The 27685-nt window shown below is 45.8% G+C and overlaps 2 protein-coding genes across 13 annotated transcripts in view; both read right to left on the reverse strand.

The window, feature by feature from the left end:
• The window catches only part of mast2 (microtubule associated serine/threonine kinase 2), a 341277-nt gene extending 339955 nt beyond the window's left edge, over window positions 1–1322 (reverse strand). For 3 of the 5 annotated variants that reach the window (XM_042322427.1, XM_042322425.1, XM_042322424.1), the window contains exon 1: window positions 268–1321. In XM_042322427.1, the coding sequence (XP_042178361.1) occupies window positions 268–342 (75 nt within the window). In that variant the 5' untranslated portion in view covers window positions 343–1321. Of the gene's footprint in view, window positions 1–267 lie in introns of all 5 variants that reach the window. The other 2 variants (XM_042322430.1, XM_042322426.1) reach the window with 1 other exon arrangement.
• Window positions 1323–1543: 221 nt separating this feature from the next.
• Window positions 1544–27685, reverse strand: part of LOC112251640 (phosphodiesterase 4D interacting protein) — a 144068-nt gene continuing 117926 nt past the window's right edge. For 5 of the 8 annotated variants that reach the window (XM_042322437.1, XM_042322438.1, XM_042322432.1 and 2 more), the window contains 13 exons: window positions 21878–22003; window positions 19998–20288; window positions 11170–11457; window positions 10285–10416; window positions 9955–10074; window positions 8742–8931; window positions 8409–8653; window positions 7887–8164; window positions 5983–6126; window positions 5613–5748; window positions 4842–4888; window positions 4338–4422; window positions 1544–3037 (listed from right to left, as the gene is read on the reverse strand). In XM_042322437.1, coding sequence (XP_042178371.1) covers window positions 2856–3037; window positions 4338–4422; window positions 4842–4888; window positions 5613–5748; window positions 5983–6126; window positions 7887–8164; window positions 8409–8653; window positions 8742–8931; window positions 9955–10074; window positions 10285–10416; window positions 11170–11457; window positions 19998–20288; window positions 21878–22003 — 2264 coding nt within the window. In that variant the 3' untranslated portion in view covers window positions 1544–2855. The remainder of the gene's footprint in view (window positions 3038–4337; window positions 4423–4841; window positions 4889–5612; window positions 5749–5982; window positions 6127–7886; window positions 8165–8408; window positions 8654–8741; window positions 8932–9954; window positions 10075–10284; window positions 10417–11169; window positions 11458–19997; window positions 20289–21877; window positions 22004–27685) is intronic. The other 3 variants (XM_042322433.1, XM_042322436.1, XM_042322435.1) reach the window with 3 other exon arrangements.

Consider the following 27685-nt stretch of genomic DNA (forward strand, 5'->3'; position numbering starts at 1 on the left):
ATCAGCAACCAATGAATAGGAATTGCGAAAACAAATCAGAAAATAGCATGTCAATCAATCAGTTTGACGTGTATTCAGTACAATAAATAACCACTGACTAAGTAATACCCAGTAAAGTCACAGTTCTTGATTTCTGCATCTATAAAAAGGTAGAGACCTAGCTGGGTTACATTCGTGGGACCCAAACATGTCTTTTAGCTAGGTTTACTTTGTATTGTAGCTAGCTGGTCTAGGCTACTGAAGAACACTCATGTCATGACAACTCACCACATCTTTCGCCGCTGTCCCGCTTCCGTGCTGGTCCGGAATTAGTTGTTTGTTTTTATTTTCGGTTCTCTTCATTTTCTCACGTGGGAAAAAAATATGACAAAAATAAATGTGTTTCAAAGATATCTGACTCTGCTTAGCTCATTTACGCTAGGCTAGCCAGCTAACTGTATTGACGTCTTCCTCGCATTTCCTTTGGAAACTTGAAGTTCATATCTCCTGCTGTTGCTGTGATGTGTTCAGTAAGTCCAACTGGTGTCAAATCCGACCGTAGAAATACATCCCCGTTCAAATTAACTTGTTGGCACAAACAGACTAAATGATCCTCGGCAACTGAAGTAATGTCACAACTATGTTGACAGGTTGTCAGTCGCTTGGTTGCTGTAGTTACAAGCTAGCTAGCGCTCTAGTTAACGTGGTTGTCTTTTTCCTGGCTACCGCATTTTACGCGCCACCTTTATGTAGCTTACAGGCTAGCTAGCTAGCTGAGAAAACCTAACTAGCAAGGGTATGGAGCGAACAAAAATGAAAGGCGAGCTCGTACAATTACCAGTACACCAAAAACGATATTAAATGTTTCCAAACTCCACGCACCCCGGTGACTTCGCTATCAGACAGACCTGGATGGATGGTTAGCTAGACTCGAGTTAAGCCAGCTTCGTAGCTAGCTAACGTTACCTGCAAAAGACACCTTGTCATTGTAACACTTGGCATTTCTTCGTGACAAGGTGACGTAGCAGAAATGTTCGAAGTTTCTTCCATCCAACTTTTAATGGAAAGTAAATTGTATTATTATTCACGAATGTCTCTCGATCGGTTGTCCTCGCCCTCTCTTTCAAATTGTCAGTCTTCTTCCATCGTCGCCGGTGTGAGCTGCTGATTTGGTGATCTGTGACTGTGTGCAGACTGTGCAGTCACGATTCGCTTCCTGAATCTCCTCTCACGTTTCAACTGCAGTGCCTCCTGCTCCTATACCACTGATCTAGGTTCAGCATGTCTTCAAGTTGCCAAAATTCAATACATTCGACAGTAATTAAAATCTGACCTGTAATCAGCTTTCCATATGTAAACTAGACAGGGTGCACGCACTGGATATAAACATGCAGCGCATGGCATGAGACCCGTGTAGAAGAGCGAAGGAGCTGGTGTCTGCTGCCATCCGGTGGTTGAAATGGGTAAATGTTCTAACTTAAGCACTTCAAATGATTGTGTGTGTAAAAAAAAACGTAGAGATATGTTTTCAACATTTATAGAAATCTTCCAAGAACAAACATAATTAATATTTTAGTCCCGTTTTATTGAAAAGCTTCTCCCTAAAACAACAAGGGCTTGTAAAGTAAGCGTTTCACGGAATTCAACAAATAAAACTGGATTTGATATATAACACATGCATAAAAAAATAAATGAAACCCCTGACCTTGACACCAGACCCCCTCTTCCTGACACAAAAAAAAACTGTTTTAATGTACGCCCCTGCCATTATGTACATACAGTAAGATGTACTATCTTATACAGATACAGCTTTGCATATCTCAGTGTAAGAAACCAAGTTTTCACATATCCTGCTGATGATTGTCACAGATTTTGTTAATAGAAAATAACATCTATGGTTACCACAACAGAAAATAAATAAAAATCTAATCAAAATAATATTGACATTTTTTTTTTTGTCTTAGAAGGGTTTAAATGTTAGCCCAAATTAAAACAACTTTACAAATTTGGATTAAAAAACATTGTATGGTCTATTAGCCTCTGAGGCAATTCTGTTCAAATCAAAAAAATTAACATTTACAACTTATTTTGGACAAAGCACCAAATGCTCCTGTCACTTTCTTAAATAGGTCATTGGAATACATCAGCAGGTCATAGTTGAATGTATTGCAGCTCAGCAGTATGCCGCCTGCTTTAAGGACTTAGGTCGAGAGACTAGATTTAAAGCTGGGAACAATCTTTACATCTTTAGTATGGTTACAGGTTCTAGCAGTTCAGCAGGAAGACAGTTCTAGGGTCAACCCATCCATAGGATCTTTAAAATCTGAATAGTGTTTACATCTTGTGACATCAGTAACAGACCATTTCAATGGCAGAAGAAGTATCGTACGAAACAAACAAGGTATCTAACATCTATAAATATGGCTTTTTTTTCCCTCAAACAACATGCAACTACTTTACACATACACACACTTACAAACTTGTCTTGTTAGACGCGAAAAGGAAGCACTTTAGTCTTGTTTGGCTTTTTAAAAGCCTCTATTCCTGGCTTGTTCAAGGTTGATTGTCATAGGATCCTTGAGGAGGTTTCATATAGAGCTCAAAACATAATATGTCTCAGGTAAAATAGGGGAAACACTTCAGTTGAGGTACCTTCGTAACACCTGCATAAGCTATACATAACACCTGACATAAGACAGTCGTCAACATTCATTAACCACTGTTCTGCTTGGCATAAAACAGCATCACAGAGAGCACCTGGCTGAACCCCTACTGACTATCAGACAGTCTCCCCTCAACTAAAGTGTTCTCCCTATTTAACCAGAAACCTGAGATTATGTCCCATGTTTCCACAGGAAGTATCCTGTCTCCCAGTATTAGGAGGAACTTGGAGCTGGTGCATCACAAAGAAGCTGCCTGTAGGGAACGCGGTACGTCAGACCCTGGGTATTAGGCCACAGGACCGTAGGGGTCCTGGGTGATGTAGCCTGGATGTGGGGTTTCACGATACCCCAACCAGCAGACTGGGTGAGCTCACAGAAACCTCTTGGGTTTTCACCTTGGAGGAAAGAAGAGGCAAAAGAGGATGGACAGGTCAGCATTCTTACAGGAAATGTACAGTACCAGTCAACAGTTTGGACACACCTACTCATTCAAGGGTTTATCTTTATTTGGACAATTTTCTACATTGTAAAAAAGTTCTAAACAAATCTAAATATATTTTATAAGAGTGTGCAAAGCTGTCATCAAGGCAAAGGGTGGCTAATTTGAAGAATCTTAAATAAAAAAATACATCTTGATTTGTTCAACACTTTATTGGTTACTACATGATTCCATGTGTTATTTCATAGTTTTGATGTCTTCACTACTATTATGAAATGTAGAAAATAGTAAAAATAAAGAAAAACCCTTGAATGAGTATGTGTGTCCAAACATTTGATTGGTGCTGTATATATAGTATATATTTCATGTTACTATGTAATGTCATGACTTATGTCATGTGGATTCATTGCGTTCTGACATAAGACAATGAAAATACTCCATCAATGATTACCTCAAATTGTCTTCACATGCTTATTTATTTCCACTCTAACCTAAACAGAGTCCATTTAACACACACACACACACTCAAGTAGGGTCACTAAAATCTGCTGATGGTAGGCCTACAACAAGTATGATCCCAATAAGTAGGTGATAGAAAATGTTATATGTACAATGGTATTACAAAATAAATATGTTTAACCAAGTGATTGCGTCAAAGAGGGGATCATGCACTGCTGTTTAATGCTAGTAGGCCTCCTACTCTATGAAGGAAGCTGGTTAAAGGCCCAGTGCCGTCAAAATTCAGTTTTCCTGTGTTTTCTAAATTGTACAACAGCTGATGAAGTGAACACTGTAAAAGTGTGCAAAAATGTGATGCGTGTTATTTCACACAGGACCTTCTAATCTGCAGTTTTTAAATGAGTGGAGTTTTGGCTCGCCTGGTGACATCACCAGGCTGTATAAGTTTATATACAAATAACAAAGACAGTTCCAAACCTCGCTGCCAATAACAGGTCATTTTCAGGTTACATATCCCTCCCAATAGACCCCTCAAATTAGGCCTCTTATTCAGACCACTCCCAGACAGGTAGCAAAATTAATGATTGAGAAAGATGTTTTGTTGTTGACCATTTAAATGGAAAACAATTATAGTAAGGTACATCATTGTTATTCAGAAACAATTTGATGTTGAGATAAAAACAGCTGCATTTGGGCCTTTAAAGATAGGCAGGGTGGATTACTGGATGCTGATACAGGCACACTGACAGGCACACTGACAGGCACACTGACAGGCACAGCAGGCCAGGGAGTCATACCTTTACCAACCCAGGGATGGGAGGAAGAGGAAGAGGAGGAGGGGAAAGAAGTGAGGCCAAGGGAGGACATTCGCTGCTCGTTCTCCTGGAATAACTCAAGGAAGAGCGAGAGATGGAGCGAAATAGAGGTAGATAGAGAGACAAATATAGAGAGTGCATGTGAGAGAGGAGGCCGGGTGAGAGAGGAAGGGGTGAAGGAGACAGAATAGCTAACAGGGGTTTTTCTTAAGTAGATTAAGAGTATTAAGAGGGTGGAGAGTTCTAGAGGGTGGAGAGTTCTAGAGGGTGGAGAGTTCTAGAGGGTGGAGAGTTCTAGAGGGTGGAGAGTTCTAGAGGGTGGAGAGTTCTAGAGGGTGGAGAGTTCTAGAGGGTGGAGAGTTCTAGAGAGTGGTGGGTTCTAGAGGGTGGTGGGTTCTAGAGGGTGGTGGGTTCTAGAGGGTGGTGGGTTCTAGAGGGTGTGAGAAGAAATCAATAAGTCAGATCCTGCAAAAAGGGTGAGCTCACCTCTAAATTTGTCCGTGCCTTCTTCAAGACATCCTTTGTTCTTGACACTGTAAACAATCAGAAACAAAACTGTTGTGATTACTCTGTGACTATCACCCATCACTTCAACACACACAAACACAAAAGTAATTAATTCCCAAGGCCCTCACACAATCGGTGCTGAGGGACACACACACACACAGATAGAGAGACAGAGAGAAACATATAGAGACATAGACAGAGAGAAACAGACAGCGAGAAACAGAGAAACAGGCAGAGAAACAGTGAGGGAAACAGACAGACAGAGACAGACAGAGAGAAACATAGAGACATAGACAAAGAGAGACATAGACAGAGAGAAACAGAGAAACAGACAGAGGGAAACAGACAGAGGGAAACAGACAGAGGGAAACAAATAAACACAGACAGAGAGAAACAGACAGAGAAACAGACAGAGAAACAGACAGAGAAACAGACGGAGAGAAACAGACGGAGAGAAACAGACGGAGAGAAACAGACAGACAGAGAGAAACAGAGAGAGACAGACAGAAACAAATAAACATAGACAGAGAAACAGACAGAGAGAAACAAAGAAAGAGAGAAACAGAGAGAAACAGAAACAGAGAGAAACAGAGAGAAACATGGACAGAGGGAAACAGAGAGAAATATGATATAAGGAGAAGATAGGACAGGGGGGAAAGAAAGAAGAACAGAAGAGGGAGGGGAGGAAGGGGAGAGGTGAAAGAGGAGCGATATAGGACCAAGAGGGGGAGAGAGGTAGGAGTCACTCACGTTGACTGACGATGAAGTGTTCCATACTGTCTTTGGTGCGGTTGGAGCTTTTCAGTCTCTCCATGGCGTCCTTTAGAGCCTCCTCCTGCTCTGAGATCCGCTGACGCATGGTGTGGACCTCCTTTAGAGACAGCTCCTGGACACACACACACACACAAATAAAACACACTGTCACACTTCAGAAATCTACACCCCTGTAAAGAGCAGTGAGGTTACAGGGAGTCCACCTAGTGACAAACCCATGAACATAAATCCCCACTAAGCATACAGACACACTCTCAAATATGATCAGTGACACACATGACACGCTAACAGCATAATGAAATACCCTTCATTTAACTCTTACAAACAAAGAGAATAAGATTCTGACCGTCTTGGTGCTCTGAGTGGACCCCTCACTATTGGGCAATGTTGCCCTCCAGAACATCCTGAGCAGGGAGCTGGCATCCTCGAGGATCTTCCTCAGGGTCGTAGAGCAGGTCAGCAGACTCCTCACACAGCCAGGGTCCACAGGCTGGCACACAGAGAGAGATCCACAGAAGCAGTTAGACTAAACTAATCTAACTAAAACACAGGTAAACAATCCAAGGTTTAACATATTTTCAGCTCAACTAGCTACAGGTTACTGTAGACAACACTACTAAGATGAAACCAGCTCAACTAGCTATACTGTAGACAACACTACTAAGATGAAACCAGCTCAACTAGCTATACTGTAGACAACACTACTAAGATGAAACCAGCTCAACTAGCTATACTGTAGACAACACTACTAAGATGAAACCAGCTCAACTAGCTACAGGTTACTGTAGACAACACTACTAAGATGAAACCAGCTCAACTAGCTACAGGTTACTGTAGACAACACTACTAAGATGAAACCAGCTCAACTAGCTATACTGTAGACAACACTACTAAGATGAAACCAGCTCAACTAGCTACAGGTTACTGTAGACAACACTACTAAGATGAAACCAGCTCAACTAGCTATACTGTAGACAACACTACTAAGATGAAACCAGCTCAACTAGCTACAGGTTACTGTAGACAACACTACTAAGATGAAACTTGAGTTTAATCAATTTAAACCAAGGAACTAAAAGTTCCTTTGGAGCGGCATTAACTCCTCTGTAAGGTGTCTGTGAATCCTCTAACCTTTCCTCAGTTTCACAATGTTGTTGTATCCCTGAACTCACTCATCTGATTCACCAAGTCAAGGGCTTGATGATTAGTTGACAAGTTGAATCAGGTGTGCTGGCTGTAGAAGAGTTCATTTACACTACCATTCAAAGGTTTGGGGTCACAAAGAAATGTCCTTGTTTTTGAAATAAAAGCACATTTCTTTGGCCATTAAAATATCAAATTGATCAGAAATACAGTGTAGACATTGTTAATGTTGTAAATGACTATTGTAGCTGGAAACAGCTGTTTTTTAAATGGAATATCTACATAGGCATACAGAGGCCCATTATCAGCAACCATCACTCCTGTGTTAGAATGGCACATTGTGTTAGCAAATCCAAGTTTATAATTTTAAAAGGCTAAATGATCATTAGAAAACCCTTTTGCAATTATGTTAGCACAGCTGAAAACTGTTGCGCTATTCTTGTTCTGAGAAATGAAGGCTATTCAATGCGAGAAATTGCCAAGAAACTGAAAATCTCACACAAAGCTGTGTACTACTCCCTTCACAGAACAGCGCAAACTGGTTCTAACCCGAATAGAAAGAAGAGTGGGAGGCCCCGGTGCACAACTGAAAGAGGACAAGTACATTAGAGTGTCTAGTTTGAGAAACAGATGCCTCACAAGTCCTCAACTGGCAGCTTCATTAAATAGTACCCACAAAACACCAGTCTCAACGTCAACAGTGAAGAGGTGACTCCAGGATGCTGGACTTCTAGGCAGAGTTGCAAAGAAAGCCATATCTCAGACGGGCCAATAAAAAGAAAAGATTAAGATGGGCAACAGAACACAGACACTGGACAGAGGAATTCTGCCTAGAAGGCCAGCATCCTGGAGTCACCTCTTCACTGTTGACATTGACTATTGTAGACGTTTCCAGCTACAATAGTCATTTACAACATTAACAATGTCTACACTGTATTTCTGATCAATTTGATGTCATTTTAATGGACTAAAAATGTGTTTTTCTTTCAAAAACAAGGACATTTCTAAGTGACCCCAGACTGTTGAACGGTAGTGTACATGGAACAGCTGGGGGTCCCCAAGGAGAGGTTTCAAAACCCCTGGGCTAACTGACCCCTGACCTCTCACCTTGTCCGGGCTGAGCTCCAGCAGGGTGTGGTTGGCGGTGGCCCGGAGGGCAGCCTCCATCTTGCCAATGAGGACGCGCCCCTCAAGGATCTGCTGCTGCAGGGCGCTGAAGTCATCCACGTGGCCCACAACATGGTGGCCATTACGGTTCGCGAAGGAGCCGTCTGGAGCCTGGCCCTCAAGAGAAAAGTCAACCTCCCGGGGTTCCAGTGTGAGGGAGAGAAGGGAAGCAGGGCTGAAGAGGCCAGTGTCTCGGACAGGGGTAGAGAGAGCAGGGTCTGTGAGCGGGAAAGGAAGATTGGGGAATGAGTGTTAGTTACGGGTAAATCTCAAATGGCATTGCTTCCTATTGACCATAAGTGCACAACGTTTGTCCTTGGCTCTGGGCAAAAGTAGTGCACTATATAGGAAATAGGGTGCAATTTCAGACACATCCTTACAAAGTTCTGTGTAAATGTGGTAGAATCAGTGGTAACATGTTAACCCTATCCCAGAATGGTTTTCTTGGTGGCGCTCTCTCACCATGGAAGAGCTGTGTCCTGGCTCCAGGAAGGCGTGTCCCAGACGTCAACTGCTGCCCTAGCTGAACATGCAGGTCCCTGGGGTCAAAGGGTGCAGACTCCTCTGAGTGTGACCCCTCACTTGTGTTCGTGTTCTTGGGGACGCCACACCCTCTGTGGCATATCTGGAGGTCATACTGTAGAGAGTGGGCCAGGCCACGGCTCTCACACAACTGCTGCTGCAGGACATTCACATCGTGCTGCAACCTAGACACACACAACACAGTTAAACACATGTAACAAAACAATAATCACTCAACCGAGATGCACACAGACACACAAACACTCCTCCTACCTGTTGATGGTCTCCTGGTTGTTCTGCCTGTCCTGTTTCAGCTGAGTGATCTCCAGGGTCTGAGCCTGTGTCTGCGTGTGCAGCCTCCTGCCCTGTTCCGCCCACCGCTCAGTCTCTAACTCCGCCTCCTTCACACGGGCACGCCCCAACAGCACCGCCTCGTGCAGCTGCTCCGCCTCCTTACTCCCGTCTGGGGGAAGAGTACAGAGGAACTCAAATAAAGACAGAAATGAAGCTGGAAAGACGGAAAACTAGCTGCACTTCATTTAACCTGTTTTATATTTAGATTTCTTTGTATATGCAAAAATATATATGTAAAATGTCCGGGCAAATTCATGATTTTGACTGGCTGAGAAAAGCTGCCTGCCTGTCTGTCTCAACCCGACACGTTCATTACTATGCAACAGCTGAAGATAGAATTTGAATATTGAAACATTAAAAGAAATGTGAGATGATGTCTAGATGCTTTTTATAGTGGAGATCAAGTCCATAAATTGCCGGGCTGATGAGACAGTGGATTGGGCTGATGAGACAGTGGATTGGGCTGATGAGACAGTGGATTGGGCTGATGAGACAGTGGATTGGGCTGATGAGACAGTGGATTGGGCTGATGAGACAGTGGATTGGGCAGTCAGATGGAACAGAGTAAATACTGTAGGCATTTTAACGTCATAGATTTAGCCTGTGGTATAGCCACCAGTTGGAATGCGGTTTTAACCAATCCGCACTCAGGATTAGACCCACCCATTGTATAATTAAGCAATAAGGCCCGAGGAGGTGTGGTATACGGCCAATATAACACAGCTAACGGTTGTTCATATGCACAACGCAACACGGAGTGCCTTGATACTGCCTTGAGCCATGGTATATTAGCCATATACCACAAACCCCTGAGATGCCTTATTGCTATTATAAACTGGTTACCAACGTAATTAGAGCAGTAAAAAAATATGTTTTGACATATCCGTGGTATATGGTCTGATATACCACCCACGGCTGTCAGCCAATCATTATTCTCTTCTCAATGTAATATACAGTATGTCATTTAGCAAACACATTTATCCAAAGTGACTTACATTTTACATACGAGTGGTCATTATCTTGGGATTGCAAGAACAACGCTCTACAGAATGGGCTATAGAGCAGAATTGATAGTATGTTGGGTAGTATATTAGACAGTTTGGCGAGTACTCGGAGCCAGGCGGTTGGTTACCTCTGCTGGACTGTTGGAGTCGGTCCTGCAGGCTGAGGTTCTCCGCTTTCAGAACTCTGATCTCACTGGACAACTGATTGACAGAGTCCAAGCCCTGGATGTAGATGTTGGTGGGAGCACCTGAGGAAGAGGAAAAGAGAAAAAGGAAGAGGAGAAGGAGGAAGATGAGGAAGAGACGGGTGAGGAAGAAGAGGAGGGCCAGTACATTTCACTAATGCCTTTTTGACACAGTGACTGTCAACATTGACTTAGTACAGGTAGCCAAGTTGGGTGTGTAGAATATTTGTTCATGGTTTGAGACAGCAGGTGTGGTGGTGGTCTAGTCAATACATTTATCTCTGGCTTGGTTGACCAGTCTCTCCTCCAGCTGCTGTCGGAGGAGGTCGTTGGTCTGGATGGAATCGTCCAGACGTTGACGTAGACTCCTGATCTCTCTCAGGTGTTCTTTAATCAGGTCAGAACCTGCACAGGAACACAAAATATCAAAATACCGTTGACATTTCACAACATACATATATACACACACATCTTCAGTACCCATTGGAACTCTGTTGGAGGACCGCGACACCATTCTTCCACCAGAAATTATAACATTTGGTGTTTTGTTGATGGTGGTGGAAAACATCGTCTCAGGCGCTACTCCAGAATCTCCCACAAGTGTTCAATTGGGTTGAGATCTGGTGACTGACACACACACACACACACACATACACACACACACACACACTAAACCCCCTATGCTAATTTGAGACTCTCCTCATTCAAAGTCACTAAGATCTCTTCTTCTAGCCATGGTACCCAATATAATGGACAACTGGCCATTTGTATAAATGACCCTAAGCATGATGGGATGTTAATTGCTTAATTATCCACACCTGTGTGGAAGCACCTGCTCTCAACGTACTTTGTATCCCTCACTGACTAAAGTGTTTCCTTCATTTAGTCAGTTACCTGTTACATAAACACACAACAGGGCTGTTTGGGTCCGTATAGTCTCTAATAGTTAGTAATAGGGAAATAACTCAAATGTCATGGTATGACATATCAATTTCCAAGATCAGCCATTGGCTCTTTAGACTATCACCTGGGATATGTGTGATATGATCCACTCCCACATGCTGTCCTGTAAACTCATTACAGGTAGGACACACACACATACATACACACACACACATACACACACACAATCTCATTAAAACTCATAGATACACACACCTGTATGGCTGGTGCCAGACTGGTAACCTGAAGACCCTGATGACAAATCAGCAGTGCCAACTCTCATTGACCGAGCACCGTAGGCCATGTCCCACATTGCACTGCTCTCCAGGAGGCTGGCGCCTGCCTTCATGGCAGGGCTAGCATTGAGGCTAGCATTCAGACCAGCGGGGTGGAAGGTGTGGTAGGACAGAGGCTGGGGCATGTAACTGGGGGGGTCAGTCTGGGGGTGGGGGTGGGCCGACATGGGGAAGCCACCAAACGGCTTGACTGAAGGAACGGAAAAACCTGCAGTAAGAAAAATAAAAACCCAAGCATGAATAAACAGATAGGAGAGACATGGAGGATGGATGTTAGTGTGTCAGGCAGCTTGTTGGGAGATAGATAAGTCGAATTCAATTAGATTGTATTTGTCACATGTGCCGAATACAACAGTACACTGTAAGGTCTAGTCAGAACACTAACACAGCCTCAACAGAGTCAAAACACGAACACAGCAGAGAGTCAGAACACGAACACAGCAGAGAGTCAGAACACTAATACAGTCTCCAGTGTGTGTGTGACATTAGGATTTGAGGCAGGGTGAAATGTCCCTCTCACAGGAGAGCAGGCACACGGGATAAAGAGAATAGTTGGGATGTTAGGATGGATGGACAAGGAGAGTTAGATAGTGAGAGGTAGTGAGCTCATGGGCTCCTGAGTTTTTCTGAGTTCTTCTACAAAAATATAGAATTAGAGTTGGATAAATGTAGATCAACTTGACAAGGACTTACAGGATACTAACCACAACATCAAAACCTTCCATCCAAATCAAAATTCGATAACTAAAACCTTGATTTTGGACAAAATTATCTGAATGGATTATTACTACCAAGGACTATCAAGAAAAAACTAACCAAAACCTGCAGAAGAAAGACAGAGGAAACCTGGAAATACCATCCAACACAAAACTGAGTGAGTAATGTTCAGTCTGAAGCTACTTCTGAAGCCAAAAAGTAAAAGACAACAATCTCTAGGTCATTTTGTTGTATAAAGCTTAATAAAGAAGGCTACTACGCTACCAAGCTGCTAGGACAGAACTGACCTGGGTGCATTTCAATTAGCACTAAAGTGTGAAGTGAGGAGTGTGAAAACTCTTGAGCCTAACAATGGCAGGACAGTTGAAGTGGCCTTTGACGCCCCCTGGCTTATCCCTGTGCAGAGGTCATTACAATACAGTACCCCATGGACATAGACAAACATGGACGGCACGGTACCCCATGGACATAGACAAACATGGACTGCACGGTACCCCATGGACATAGACAAACATGGACTGCACGGTACCCCATGGACATAGACAAACATGGACTGCACGGTACCCCATGGACATAGACAAACATGGACGGCACGGTACCCCATGGACATAGACAAACATGGACTGCACGGTACCCCATGGACATAGACAAACATGGACTGCACGGTACCCCATGGACATAGACAAACATGGACGGCACGGTACCCCATGGACATAGACAAACATGGACTGCACGGTACCCCATGGACATAGACAAACATGGACTGCACGGTACCCCATGGACATAGACAAACATGGACGGCACGGTACCCCATGGACATAGACAAACATGGACTGCACGGTACCACATGGACATAGACAAACATGGACGGCACGGTACCCCATGGACATAGACAAACATGGACGGCACGGTACCCCATGGACATAGACAAACATGGACTGCACGGTACCACATGGACATAGACAAACATGGACTGCACGGTACCCCATGGACATAGACAAACATGGACGGCACGGTACCCCATGGACATAGACAAACATGGACGGCACGGTACCACATGGACATAGACAAACATGGACTGCACGGTACCCCAAAATATCACTGTATGGAATAAGTACAAAAACAGCTCCTGAAGGACAAACCATAGACTGTATTTGCTGACTGCTACAAAGAGGGGAATGTAAGCAACTTAATGTCCCACACAGACCATCTCCTGGCACAGTACTATATTAACACAGACCATCTCCTGGCACAGTACTATATTAACACAGACCATCTCCTGGCACAGTACTATATTAACACAGACCATCTCCTGGCACAGTACTATATTAACACAGACCATCCCCTGGCACAGTACTATATTAACACAGACCATCTCCTGGCACAGTACTATATTAACACAGACCATCTCCTGGCACAGTACTATATTAACACAGACCATCTCCTGGCACAGTACTATATTAACACAGACCATCTCCTGGCACAGTACTATATTAACACAGACCATCTCCTGGCACAGTACTATATTAACACAGACCATCTCCTGGCACAGTACTATATTAACACAGACCATCTCCTGGCACAGTACTATATTAACACAGACCATCTCCTGGCACAGTACTATATTAACACAGACCATCTCCTGGCACAGTACTATATTAACACAGACCATCTCCTGGCACAGTACTATATTAACACAGACCATCTCCTGGCACAGTACTATATTAACACAGACCATCTCCTGGCACAGTACTATATTAACACAGACCATCTCCTGGCACAGTACTATATTAACACAGACCATCTCCTGGCATGGCACAGTGCTATATTAATACAGACCATCCCCTGGCATGGCACAGTGCTATAAGAGCACACTACCCCTATGTCAAGAGAGAAGGTATTGGCCCAGGGTGGAAACTCAGAATACTAGACATTGAGGAAATTGAAACAACCTCTGTCAACGTGTACAAGTCTGGAACAGTAATGGTGCAGGGCATCCTCATGCTGTTCCAGCAGAACTTTTACGGCATCAAAGAGAGAGAGCACAGCAGGAAAAGCTCAATCTGAACACCCTGCACTGAACACACCCGGCACTGAATATACTCAGGTCCCACAACTGCACTGCTCCTCCATCTTTGAGAGGGATAAATTCACAGAGCTGGAGACAGACATGGTGGAGCTCAGAAAGCTAGTCCACACATTCCAGACAGAACAAACCCACAAAACAGACCCGCACAACAACCCCCCCCACCTCCACAAGACCCAGAGGGCAGAAGGTGGAGATGGACAGCTGTCTGAGAGAGCTGGCTGCTCTACGGACTGAGGTGAGAGAACTTAAAGAGGAGGGAGAACTTAAAGAGGAGGGAGAGGGACACATGTCACATGTAACAGCAGTGAAGGAGGAGGGAGAGGGACACATGTCACAGGTAACAGCAGTGAAGGAGGATGGAGAGGGACACAAGTCACAGGTAACAGCAGTGAAGGAGGATGGAGAGGGACACATGTCACATGTAACAGCAGTGAAGGAGGAGGGAGAGGGACACATGTCACAGGTAACAGCAGTGAAGGAGGATGGAGAGGGACACAAGTCACAGGTAACAGCAGTGAAGGAGGAGGGAGAGGGACACATGTCACATGTAACAGCAGTGAAGGAGGAGGGAGAGGGACACATGTCACAGGTAACAGCAGTGAAGGAGGATGGAGAGGGACACAAGTCACAGGTAACAGCAGTGAAGGAGGAGGGAGAGGGACACATGTCACAGGTAACAGCAGTGAAGGATGAGTGAGAAGGACACATGTCACAGGTAACAGCAGTGAAGGAGGAGGGAGAGGGACACATGTCACAGGTAACAGCAGTGAAGGAGGAGGGAGAGGGACACATGTCACAGGTAACAGCAGTGAATGAGGAGGGAGAGGGACACATGTCACATGTAACAGCATTGAAGGAGGAGGGAGAGGGACACATGTCACAGGTAACAGCAGTGAAGGAGGAGGGAGAGGAACACATCACAGCTAACAGCATTGAAGGAGGAGGGAGAGGAGCACATGGAACAGCTAACAGCAGTGAAAGAGGAGGGAGAGGAGCACATCACAGCTAACAGCAGTGAAAGAGGAGGGAGAGGAGCACATGGAACAGCTAACAGCAGTGAAGGAGGAGGGAGAGGGACACATCACAGCTAACAGCATTGAAGGAGGAGGGAGAGGAGCACATCACAGCTAACAGCAGTGAAGGAGGAGGGAGAGGAGCACATCACAGCTAACAGCATTGAAGGAGGAGGGAGAGGAGCACATCACAGCTAACAGCAGTGAAGGAGGAGGGAGAGGAGCACATGGAACAGCTAACAGCAGTGAAAGAGGAGGGAGAGGAGCACATGGAACAGCTAACAGCAGTGAAAGAGGAGGGAGAGGAGCACATCACAGCTAACAGCAGTGAAGGAGGAGGGAGAGGAACACATCACAGCTAACAGCATTGAAGGAGGAGGGAGAGGAGCACATGGAACAGCTAACAGCAGTGAAAGAGGAGGGAGAGGGACACATCACAGCTAACAGCAGTGAAAGAGGAGGGAGAGGAGCACATGGAACAGCTAACAGCAGTGAAGGAGGAGGGAGAGGAACACATCACAGCTAACAGCAGTGAAAGAGGAGGGAGAGGAACACATGGAACAGCTAACAGCAGTGAAGGAGGAGGGAGAGGGACACATCACAGCTAACAGCATTGAAGGAGGAGGGAGAGGAGCACATCACAGCTAACAGCAGTGAAGGAGGAGGGAGAGGAGCACATGGAACAGCTAACAGCAGTGAAAGAGGAGGGAGAGGAGCACATGGAACAGCTAACAGCAGTGAAAGAGGAGGGAGAGGAGCACATCACAGCTAACAGCAGTGAAGGAGGAGGGAGAGGAACACATCACAGCTAACAGCATTGAAGGAGGAGGGAGAGGAGCACATGGAACAGCTAACAGCAGTGAAAGAGGAGGGAGAGGGACACATCACAGCTAACAGCAGTGAAAGAGGAGGGAGAGGAGCACATCACAGCTAACAGCATTGAAGGAGGAGGGAGAGGAGCACATGGAACAGCTAACAGCAGTGAAAGAGGAGGGAGAGGAGCACATCACAGCTAACAGCAGTGAAAGAGGAGGGAGAGGAGCACATCACAGCTAACAGCAGTGAAGGAGGAGGGAGAGGAACACATCACAGCTAACAGCAGTGAAAGAGGAGGGAGAGGAGCACATCACAGCTAACAGCAGTGAAAGAGGAGGGAGAGGAGCACATCACAGCTAACAGCAGTGAAGGAGGAGGGAGAGGAGCACATCACAGCTAACAGCAGTGAAGGAGGAGGGAGAGGAGCACATGGAACAGCTAACAGCATTGAAAGAGGAGGGAGAGGAGCACATCACAGCTAACAGCAGTGAAGGAAGAGGGAGAGGAGCACATCACAGCTAACAGCAGTGAAAGAGGAGGGAGAGGAGCACATCACAGCTAACAGCAGTGAAGGAGGAGGGAGAGGAGCACATGGAACAGCTAACAGCAGTGAAAGAGGAGGGAGAGGAGCACATCACAGCTAACAGCAGTGAAGGAAGAGGGAGAGGAACACATCACAGTTAAAAAATAGCCTCCAACACTCTACTCAGCAAATGGGATGCAGTCTATCACAGTGCCATCCGTTTTGTCACCAAAGCCCCATATACTACCCACCACTGTGACCTGTATGCTCTTATTGTCATCCTACAAGAAACATGGTATAAAGGAGATGTAGGTTACAGAGAGCTGGTAGTCCCATCCACCAAACTAAACTACCAGGTGTGAAACATGGAAGAGACGCAGGAGGGTATAGAGCAGACCTAACCCACTCTACTAAATTAGTCAACACAGGAACATTTTACATCTGGCTAGAAATTAATAAGGAAATGATCTCAACAGAGAAAAATGTCCTCATGTGTGCTACCTATATCCCCCCAATAGAATCCCCATACCTTAACGATGACAGCTGTTCCATCCTAGAGGGGGAGATCAACAATTTCCATGCACAGGGACATGTACTAGTCTGTGGCGACCTAAATGCCCGACCTGGACAAAAACCTGACACCCTCAGCACACATGGGGACAATCACCTACCTGAAGGTGGCAGCATTCCCTCCCCCATGTGCCCCCCTAGACACAAATACGACAACATAACCAACAAAAATGGGTCACAACACCTGCAGCTCTGTCGGACACTGGGTATGTACATAGTCAATGGTAAAGGCTTCGAGGGGACTCCTTTGGTAGGTACACCTATAGTTAATCTCTTGGCAGTAGTTCTGTAGACTACTTTATAACTGACCTCAACCCAGAGTCTCTCAGATCACAGCAAAATCACAGTCTACTTGTACAGAGCTATGCTTAATCATCAAAGCCAAAGGAACTGAATATTATTAAGAAATGCTATAGATGGAAGGAAAGTAGTGTGGAAATCTACCAAAAAAACAATTAGGCAACAACAAATTCAATCTCTTCTAGACAATTCCCTGGACAAAAGGTTCACTGTAATAGTGAAGGTGTAAACTTGGTAGTAGGAAACCTAAACACTATATTTGACCTCTCAGCTTCCCTACCAAATCTAAAAATGTCAAGCAGACAACCTTAGAAAATGAACAACAATGACACATGGTTTGATGAAGAATGCAAAAACCTAAGAAAGAAATTGAGAAACCTATCCAAAATAGAGATGTATGGATAAACCACTTCTCCAATCTTTTTAGCCCTATAACAAAGAACAAACAGCAAAAACATATACTTGATCAAATTCAAATCTTAGAATCAACTTTTAAAGACTACCAGAACCCACTGGATTATCCAATTACATTGCATGAACTACAGTTCAAAATACAAACCCACCAACCAAAAAAGGACTGTGTGGTTGATGGTATCCTAAATTTAATGATAAAATGTACAGACCACAAATTCCAATTGGCTAAAGTTAAACTCTTTAACATCATCCTCAGCTCTGGCCTGCTATACAAATTGATGGAAAGTGGTATTGGGGAAAAACACAAGACATATATATATTTTTTTGGGGGGCGGCAGGGTAGCCTAGTGGTTAGAGTGTTGGACTAGTAACCGTTCATATCCCCGAGCTGAAGAGGTACAAGTCTGTCGTTCTGCCCCTGAACAGGCAGTTAACCCACTGTTCCTAGGCCGTCAGCCTAAACATCAGGGCCACAGGTGACGTCCAGAAAGCTGTGAACAATCTGAGAGACAAGGCCATCAAAAGGAACATAAAATTCAACATACCAATTAGGACCTGGCTAAAAATACGTAGAACCCATTGCCCTTTATGGTTGTGAGGTCTGGGGTCCGCTCACCAACCAAGATTTCACAAAATGGGACAAACACCAAATTGAGACTCTGCATGCAGAATTCTGCAAATGATCCTCTGTGTACAACGTAGGCCGATACCCGCTAATTATCCAAATCCAGAAAAGAGACGTTAAATTCTACAACCACCTAAAAGGATGTAATTCCCAAACCTTCCCTAACAAAGCCATCACCTAGAGAGAGATGAACCTGGAGAAGAGTCCCCTAAGCAAGCTGGTCCTGGGCTCTGTTCACAAACACAAACACACCCCACAGAGCCCCAGGACAGCAACACAATTAGACCCAACCAAATCATGAGAAAACAAAAAGATAATTACTTGACACACTGGAAAGAATTTACCAAAAAAACAGAGCAAACTAGAATGCTATTTGTCCCTAAAGAGAGAGTACACAGTGGCAGAATACCTGACCACTGTAACTGACCCAAACTTAAGGAAATATTTGACTATGTACAGACTCAGTGAGCATAGACTTGCTATTGAGAAAAGCCGCCGAAGGCAGACCTGGCTCTCAAGAGAAGACAGGCTATGTGCTCACTGCTCACATCCTGCCAGATGTATGACCATATTACAGACAAATATTACCCTCAGATTACACAGATACACAAAGATTCTGGAAACAACCCCAATTTTGATAAACTCCCATATCTATTGGTTGAAATATCACAGTGTGCCATCACAGCAGCAAGATGTGTGATAATTAGGAGAGCATAGAATCAGTTAGCCCAAAGCCATGAGATAGACTACAGCAAATCAACTCCTGCTCTATTACACTTCCCAGAGAGAGAGAGAGAGAGAGAGAGAGAGAGAGAGAGAGAGAGAGAGAGCCTAGAGACAACACTGTCACACGTCCTACCCCATTCAGATGAAGAGCCTGATGAGTGGTCGGTTAGCACGCACAAGTTAGCACGCACACTCACACATTTAGTCACGCTAGTCTGGATCTCAACGGGACATTACACGTGCAGTCCCACTGACATTACTGCCAGGAGACAGAGTTCAGAGGAAGACCCTGATGGGTGGTGGGATAGCATGCTAGTCTTAAAGAGGACATTACTGCCAGGAGACAGAGTTCAGAGGAAGACCCTGATGGGTGGTGGGACAGCATGCTAGTCTTAAAGAGGACATTACTGCCAGGAGACAGAGTTCAGAGGAAGACCCTGATGGGTGGTGGGATAGCATGCTAGTCTTAAAGAGGACATTACTGCCAGGAGACAGAGTTCAGAGGAAGACCCTGATGGGTGGTGGGATAGCATGCTAGTCTTAAAGAGGACATTACTGCCAGGAGACAGAGTTCAGAGGAAGACCCTGATGGGTGGTGGGACAGCATGCTAGTCTTAAAGAGGACATTACTGCCAGGAGACAGAGTTCAGAGGAAGACCCTGATGGGTGGTGGGACAGCATGCTAGTCTTAAAGAGGACATTACTGCCAGGAGACAAAGCTTTGAATATGAAACTCACTTCGTGTACACACAGGTAATCAATGCAAACGTATGTGAGTCAATCCATGTATCTGGACCTTAAATCCTGTGTTCATCTTGCCATTACTACTTCTAGTATCCCCATGCCGAATTACACTATTACTAAAACAGGGTCCATTTTAGAGTGTATAACCTCATCTAATTACATGATGTGTTTAAAGAGAGACAAAGTTAGCCACTCCATGCTACAAACACACAGGTGCAGAGTGACGCACGCTCAGTCTCTCCCAGCTGTCTCTGTAACATCTGCAGCTCCTGGTGAACCTCTGCCAGGGAGAAGGCCCCGGGCCTGCTTCCATGGTAACGGGGTCGCAGGGTTGCAGTCTGGGGGTTGAAGGACAGGGGGGCTCTCTGAGAAGAGAGGTCGGAGTGGTAGCGGGGCTGGGACTGGGACTGGGGCTGAGGATGGGACTGGGACTGGGGCTGAGACTGGGACTGGGGCTGAGGAGGGGTGGGGAGAGAACTGGACACTGGTCCACTGTAGAGGCCTGGAGGTACAGAGGAGAAATACATATGAAGACAGAGAGAAAGGAGAGGACAGAGAGAAGCAGAGAGGACAGAGAGAAGCAGAGAGGACAGAGATAAGCAGAGAGGACAGAGATAAGAAGAGAGGACAGAGATAAGAAGAGAGGACAGAGAGAAGGCGAGAGGACAGAGAGAAGCAGAGAGGACAGAGAAGATGAAAGGACAGAGAGAAGGAGAGGACAGAGAGAAGCAGAGAGGACAGAGATAAGAAGAGAGGATAGAAGAAGAGAGGACAGAGAGAAGCAGAGAGGACAGAGATAAGAAGAGAGGATAGAAGAAGAGAGGACAGAGAGAAGAAGAGAGGACAGAGATAAGCAGAGAGGATAGAGATAAGCAGAGAGGATAGAGATAAGAAGAGAGGACAGAGATAAGAAGAGAGGACAGAGAGAAGGAGAGAGGACAGAGAGAAGGAGAGAGGACAGAGAGAAGGCGAGAGGACAGAGAGAAGCAGAGAGGACAGAGAGAAGAAGAGGACAGAGAGAAGAAGAGAGGACAGAGAGAAGAAGAGAGGACAGAGAAGATGAAAGGACAGAGAGAAGGAGAGGACAGAGATAAGAAGAGAGGAGAGAGAAGAAGAGAGGACAGAGAGAAGAAGAGAGGACAGAGAGAAGAAGAGAGGTCAGAGAGAAGAAGAGAGGACAGAGAGAAGAAGAGAGGACAGAGAGAAGCAGAGAGGACAGAGAGAAGAAGAGGACAGAGAGAAGAAGAGAGGACAGAGAAGGAGAGAGGACAGAGAGAAGAAGAGAGAACAGAGAGAAGAAGAGAGGACAGAGAGAAGAATAGAGGACAGAGAGAAGGAGAGGACAGAGAGAAGAAGAGAGGACAGAGAGAAGAATAGAGGACAGAGAGAAGGAGAGAGGACAGAGAGAAGAAGAGAGGACAGAGAGAAGGAGAGAGGACAGAGAGAAGAAGAGGACAGAGAGAAGAAGAGAGGACAGAGAAGGAGAGAGGACAGAGAGAAGAAGAGAGAACAGAGAGAAGAAGAGAGGACAGAGAGAAGAAGAGAGGACAGAGAGAAGAAGAGAGGACAGAGAGAAGGAGAGGACAGAGAGAAGAAGAGAGGACAGAGAGAAGAAGAGAGGACAGAGAGAAGGAGAGAGGACAGAGAGAAGGAGAGAGGACAGAGAGAAGGAGAGAGGACAGAGAGAAGAAGAGAGGACAGAGAGAAGAAGAGAGGACAGAGAGAAGGAGAGAGGACAGAGAGAAGAAGAGAGGACAGAGAGAAGGAGAGAGGACAGAGAGAAGAAGAGAGGACAGAGAGAAGAAGAGAGGACAGAGAGAAGGAGAGAGGACAGAGAGAAGGAGAGAGGACAGAGAGAAGGAGAGAGGACAGAGAGAAGAAGAGAGGACAGAGAGAAGAAGAGAGGACAGAGAGAAGGAGAGAGGACAGGGGTACAGAAAGAGGTGTGAGAAGAGGGAAGAAAACACTTCAATGTCTGGACATGATATGACAAGTACTGTATGTGGATACAGTGAAACTGACTTTAGCAACAATGTGTTGCACAAGGCAGTCACTTCCACTCCTCCTCCCTCTCCCTGTCTGTCTGCCTACCTGTCTGTGTGTCCGCTGATCGCTGCAGGCTGGGACAGCTGATGGAGGACTGGTGTCCATGAGATGAACTGGTGGAAGGAGGGATGGAGGGGTGGCGTGACATGGGAACACTGTTACAGTGAGAATCTGAAATAAAAGAGAGATGAGGAATGAAAAAATGACAGATGAGGTGTGAACTGTTGATCTTACATTACAAATATGGATGTGCAGTCATCTGTGTATCTGAGTGTGTGTGGAGGGCTACACATGCCAGGAGAACAGTTTGGATTGGTCTGCCATGTATACAGATGAATGTGGTACATTCAGGCGTTTGGAAATTGCTCCCAAGGATGAACCAGACATGTGGAGGTCTACAATTGTTTTTCTGAGGACTTGGCTGATTTCATTTCATTTTCTCATGATGTCAAGCAAAGGGACACTGAGTTTGGAAGTCGGCCTTGAAATACATCCACAGGTACACCTCCAATTGACTCAAATGATGTCAATTAGCCTATCAGAAGCTTCTAAAGCCATGACATCATTTTCTGGAATTTCCCAAGCTGTTTAAAGGCACAGTCAGCTTAGTGTATGTAAACTTCTGACCCACTGGAATTGTGATACAGTGAATTATAAGTGAAATAATCTGTCTGTAAACAATTGTTGGAAAAATTACTTGCCAAAACTATAGTTTGTAAACAAGACATTTGTGGAGTGGTTGAAAAACAAGTTTATATAAGTTTCTAATTTTGTCAGAAATTAGTTTTCATTGCAAGTTAAAGCATAATGTTTTTATTTATTTTACCTTTATTTAACTAGGCAAGACAAATTCTTATTTTATGATGGCCTAGGAACAGTGGGTTACCTGCCTGTTCAGGGGCAGAATGACAGATTTGTCAGCTTGGGGATTTGAACTTGCAACCTTCTGGTTACTAGTCCAGCGCTCTAACCACTAGCCTACCCTGCTAGCTAGCTAGCGAATGTTAGCTTGCTGCATCGCTAGCTAATGTTACATGTATGATCTGTGTTGTAATATTATTAGAACCAGAAATCCGTTAGGATTGCTAGTTATAGCCTAATGTTTGCTAGCAAGCTAACATTGAACCTAGCTTTAGCTACCTGCAGATTCATACTACAGCTATGACAATCAGTTTGTATTGGTAGTAGTATGAGTTGAGATTATGTCGGGTTCATTGTTTAGCTAGCTACCTAGCAACATGTCGAAAAACAAAAGACTCCACTTCACCAGATGACTCCATGACCCATCAAGTTAGCCAGGTGTGTCGGGGGGTGATTACGGCAATCTATTGTATTTCATGAACATGTGTACATGTCTAGACAATAGCGACCCTTCCACTTAGCTAGATATGGCTGGGGGATGGTTATAGCATAGTGTCCACTTAGCTAGATGTGGCTGGGAGGTGGTCATAGCATAGTGTCCACTTAGCTAGATGTGGCTGGGAGGTGGTCATAGCATAGTGTCCACTTAGCTAGATGTGGCTGGGAGGTGGTCATAGTGTCCACTTAGCTAGATGTGGCTGGGGGATGGTTATAGCATAGTGTCCACTTAGCTAGATGTGGCTGGGGGATGGTTATAGCATAGTGTCCACTTAGCTAGATGTGGCTGGGAGTTGGTCATAGTGTCCACTTAGCTAGATGTGGCTGGGAGGTGGTCATAGTGTCCACTTAGCTAGATGTGGCTGGGAGGTGGTCATAGCATAGTGTCCACTTAGCTAGATATGGCTGGGGGATGGTTATAGCATAGTGTCCACTTAGCTAGATGTGGCTGGAAGGTGGTCATAGTGTCCACTTAGCTAGATGTGGCTGGGGGATGGTTATAGCACAGTGTCCACTTAGCTAGATGTGGCTGGGGGATGGTTATAGCATAGTGTCCACTTAGCTAGATGTGGCTGGGAGGTGGTCATAGTGTCCACTTAGCTAGATGTGGCTGGGAGGTGGTCATAGCATAGTGTCCACTTAGCTAGATATGGCTGGGGGATGGTTATAGCATAGTGTCCACTTAGCTAGATGTGGCTGGGAGGTGGTCATAGTGTCCACTTAGCTAAATGTGGCTGGGAGGTGGTCATAGTGTCCACTTAGCTAGATATGGCTGGGGATGGTTATAGCATAGTGTCCACTTAGCTAGATGTGGCTGGGAGGTGGTCATAGTGTCCACTTAGCTAAATGTGGCTGGGAGGTGGTCATAGTGTCCACTTAGCTAGATGTGGCTGGGAGGTGGTCATAGCATAGTGTCCACTTAGCTAGATGTGGCTGGGAGGTGGTCATAGTGTCCACTTAGCTAGATGTGGCTGGGGGATGGTTATAGCATAGTGTCCACTTAGCTAGATGTGGCTGGGAAGTGGTCATAGCATAGTGTCCACTTAGCTAGATGTGGCTGGGAGGTGGTCATAGCATAGTGTCCACTTAGCTAGATGTGGCTGGGAGGTGGTCATAGTGTCCACTTAGCTAGATGTGGCTGGGGGATGGTTATAGCATAGTGTCCACTTAGCTAGATGTGGCTGGGGGATGGTTATAGCATAGTGTCCACTTAGCTAGATGTGGCTGGGAGGTGGTCATAGCATAGTGTCCACTTAGCTAGATGTGGCTGGGAGGTGGTCATAGCATAGTGTCCACTTAGCTAGATGTGGCTGGGAGGTGGTCATAGTGTCCACTTAGCTAGATGCGGCTGGGGGATGGTTATAGCATAGTGTCCACTTAGCTAGATGTGGCTGGGGGATGGTTATAGCATAGTGTCCACTTAGCTAGATGTGGCTGGGAGGTGGTCATAGTGTCCACTTAGCTAGATGTGGCTGGGAGGTGGTCATAGCATAGTGTCCACTTAGCTAGATATGGCTGGGGGATGGTTATAGCATAGTGTCCACTTAGCTAGATGTGGCTGGGAGGTGGTCATAGTGTCCACTTAGCTAAATGTGGCTGGGAGGTGGTCATAGTGTCCACTTAGCTAGATGTGGCTGGGAGGTGGTCATAGCATAGTGTCCACTTAGCTAGATGTGGCTGGGAGGTGGTCATAGTGTCCACTTAGCTAGATGTGGCTGGGGGATGGTTATAGCATAGTGTCCACTTAGCTAGATGTGGCTGGGAAGTGGTCATAGCATAGTGTCCACTTAGCTAGATGTGGCTGGGAGGTGGTCATAGCATAGTGTCCACTTAGCTAGATGTGGCTGGGAGGTGGTCATAGTGTCCACTTAGCTAGATGTGGCTGGGGGATGGTTATAGCATAGTGTCCACTTAGCTAGATGTGGCTGGGGGATGGTTATAGCATAGTGTCCACTTAGCTAGATGTGGCTGGGAGGTGGTCATAGCATAGTGTCCACTTAGCTAGATGTGGCTGGGAGGTGGTCATAGCATAGTGTCCACTTAGCTAGATGTGGCTGGGAGGTGGTCATAGCATAGTGTCCACTTAGCTAGATGTGGCTGGGAGGTGGTCATAGTGTCCACTTAGCTAGATGCGGCTGGGGGATGGTTATAGCATAGTGTCCACTTAGCTAGATGTGGCTGGGAGGTGGTCATAGCATAGTGTCCACTTAGCTAGATATGGCTGGGGGATGGTTATAGCATAGTGTCCACTTAGCTAGATGTGGCTGGGAGGTGGTCATAGTGTCCACTTAGCTAGATGTGGCTGGGGGATGGTTATAGCATAGTGTCCACTTAGCTAGATGTGGCTGGGGGATGGTTATAGCATAGTGTCCACTTAGCTAGATGTTGCTGGGAGGTGGTCATAGTGTCCACTTAGCTAGATGTGGCTGGGAGGTGGTCATAGCATAGTGTCCACTTAGCTAGATGTGGCTGGGAGGTGGTCATAGTGTCCACTTAGCTAGATGTGGCTGGGGGATGGTTATAGCATAGTGTCCACTTAGCTAGATGTGGCTGGGGGATGGTTATAGCATAGTGTCCACTTAGCTAGATGTGGCTGGGAGTTGGTCATAGTGTCCACTTAGCTAGATGTGGCTGGGAGGTGGTCATAGTGTCCACTTAGCTAGATGTGGCTGGGAGGTGGTCATAGCATAGTGTCCACTTAGCTAGATATGGCTGGGGGATGGTTATAGCATAGTGTCCACTTAGCTAGATGTGGCTGGGAGGTGGTCATAGTGTCTACTTAGCTAGATGTGGCTGGGGGATGGTTATAGCATAGTGTCCACTTAGCTAGATGTGGCTGGGGGATGGTTATAGCATAGTGTCCACTTAGCTAGATGTGGCTGGGAGGTGGTCATAGTGTCCACTTAGCTAGATGTGGCTGGGAGGTGGTCATAGCATAGTGTCCACATAGCTAGATATGGCTGGGGGATGGTTATAGCATAGTGTCCACTTAGCTAGATGTGGCTGGGAGGTGGTCATAGTGTCCACTTAGCTAGATGTGGCTGGGAGGTGGTCATAGTGTCCACTTAGCTAGATGTGGCTGGGAGGTGGTCATAGCATAGTGTCCACTTAGCTAGATGTGGCTGGGAGGTGGTCATAGTGTCCACTTAGCTAGATGTGGCTGGGGGATGGTTATAGCATAGTGTCCACTTAGCTAGATGTGGCTGGGAAGTGGTCATAGCATAGTGTCCACTTAGCTAGATGTGGCTGGGAGGTGGTCATAGTGTCCACTTAGCTAGATGTGGCTGGGAGGTGGTCATAGTGTCCACTTAGCTAGATGTGGCTGGGGGATGGTTATAGCATAGTGTCCACTTAGCTAGATGTGGCTGGGAAGTGGTCATAGCATAGTGTCCACTTAGCTAGATGTGGCTGGGAGGTGGTCATAGCATAGTGTCCACTTAGCTAGATGTGGCTGGGAGGTGGTCATAGTGTCCACTTAGCTAGATGTGGCTGGGGGATGGTTATAGCATAGTGTCCACTTAGCTAGATGTGGCTGGGGGATGGTTATAGCATAGTGTCCACTTAGCTAGATGTGGCTGGGAGGTGGTCATAGCATAGTGTCCACTTAGCTAGATGTGGCTGGGAGGTGGTCATAGTGTCCACTTAGCTAGATGTGGCTGGGAGGTGGTCATAGTGTCCACTTAGCTAGATGCGGCTGGGGGATGGTTATAGCATAGTGTCCACTTAGCTAGATGTGGCTGGGGGATGGTTATAGCATAGTGTCCACTTAGCTAGATGTGGCTGGGAGGTGGTCATAGTGTCCACTTAGCTAGATGTGGCTGGGAGGTGGTCATAGCATAGTGTCCACTTAGCTAGATATGGCTGGGGGATGGTTATAGCATAGTGTCCACTTAGCTAGATGTGGCTGGGAGGTGGTCATAGTGTCCACTTAGCTAAATGTGGCTGGGAGGTGGTCATAGTGTCCACTTAGCTAGATGTGGCTGGGAGGTGGTCATAGCATAGTGTCCACTTAGCTAGATGTGGCTGGGAGGTGGTCATAGTGTCCACTTAGCTAGATGTGGCTGGGGGATGGTTATAGCATAGTGTCCACTTAGCTAGATGTGGCTGGGAAGTGGTCATAGCATAGTGTCCACTTAGCTAGATGTGGCTGGGAGGTGGTCATAGCATAGTGTCCACTTAGCTAGATGTGGCTGGGAGGTGGTCATAGCATAGTGTCCACTTAGCTAGATGTGGCTGGGAGGTGGTCATAGCATAGTGTCCACTTAGCTAGATGTGGCTGGGAGGTGGTCATAGTGTCCACTTAGCTAGATGCGGCTGGGGGATGGTTATAGCATAGTGTCCACTTAGCTAGATGTGGCTGGGAGGTGGTCATAGTGTCCACTTAGCTAGATGTGGCTGGGGGATGGTTATAGCATAGTGTCCACTTAGCTAGATGTGGCTGGGGGATGGTTATAGCATAGTGTCCACTTAGCTAGATGTTGCTGGGAGGTGGTC

The sequence above is a fragment of the Oncorhynchus tshawytscha genome, linkage group LG05 (genome assembly GCF_018296145.1).
Source record: "Oncorhynchus tshawytscha isolate Ot180627B linkage group LG05, Otsh_v2.0, whole genome shotgun sequence".
NCBI lineage: Eukaryota > Metazoa > Chordata > Actinopteri > Salmoniformes > Salmonidae > Oncorhynchus > Oncorhynchus tshawytscha.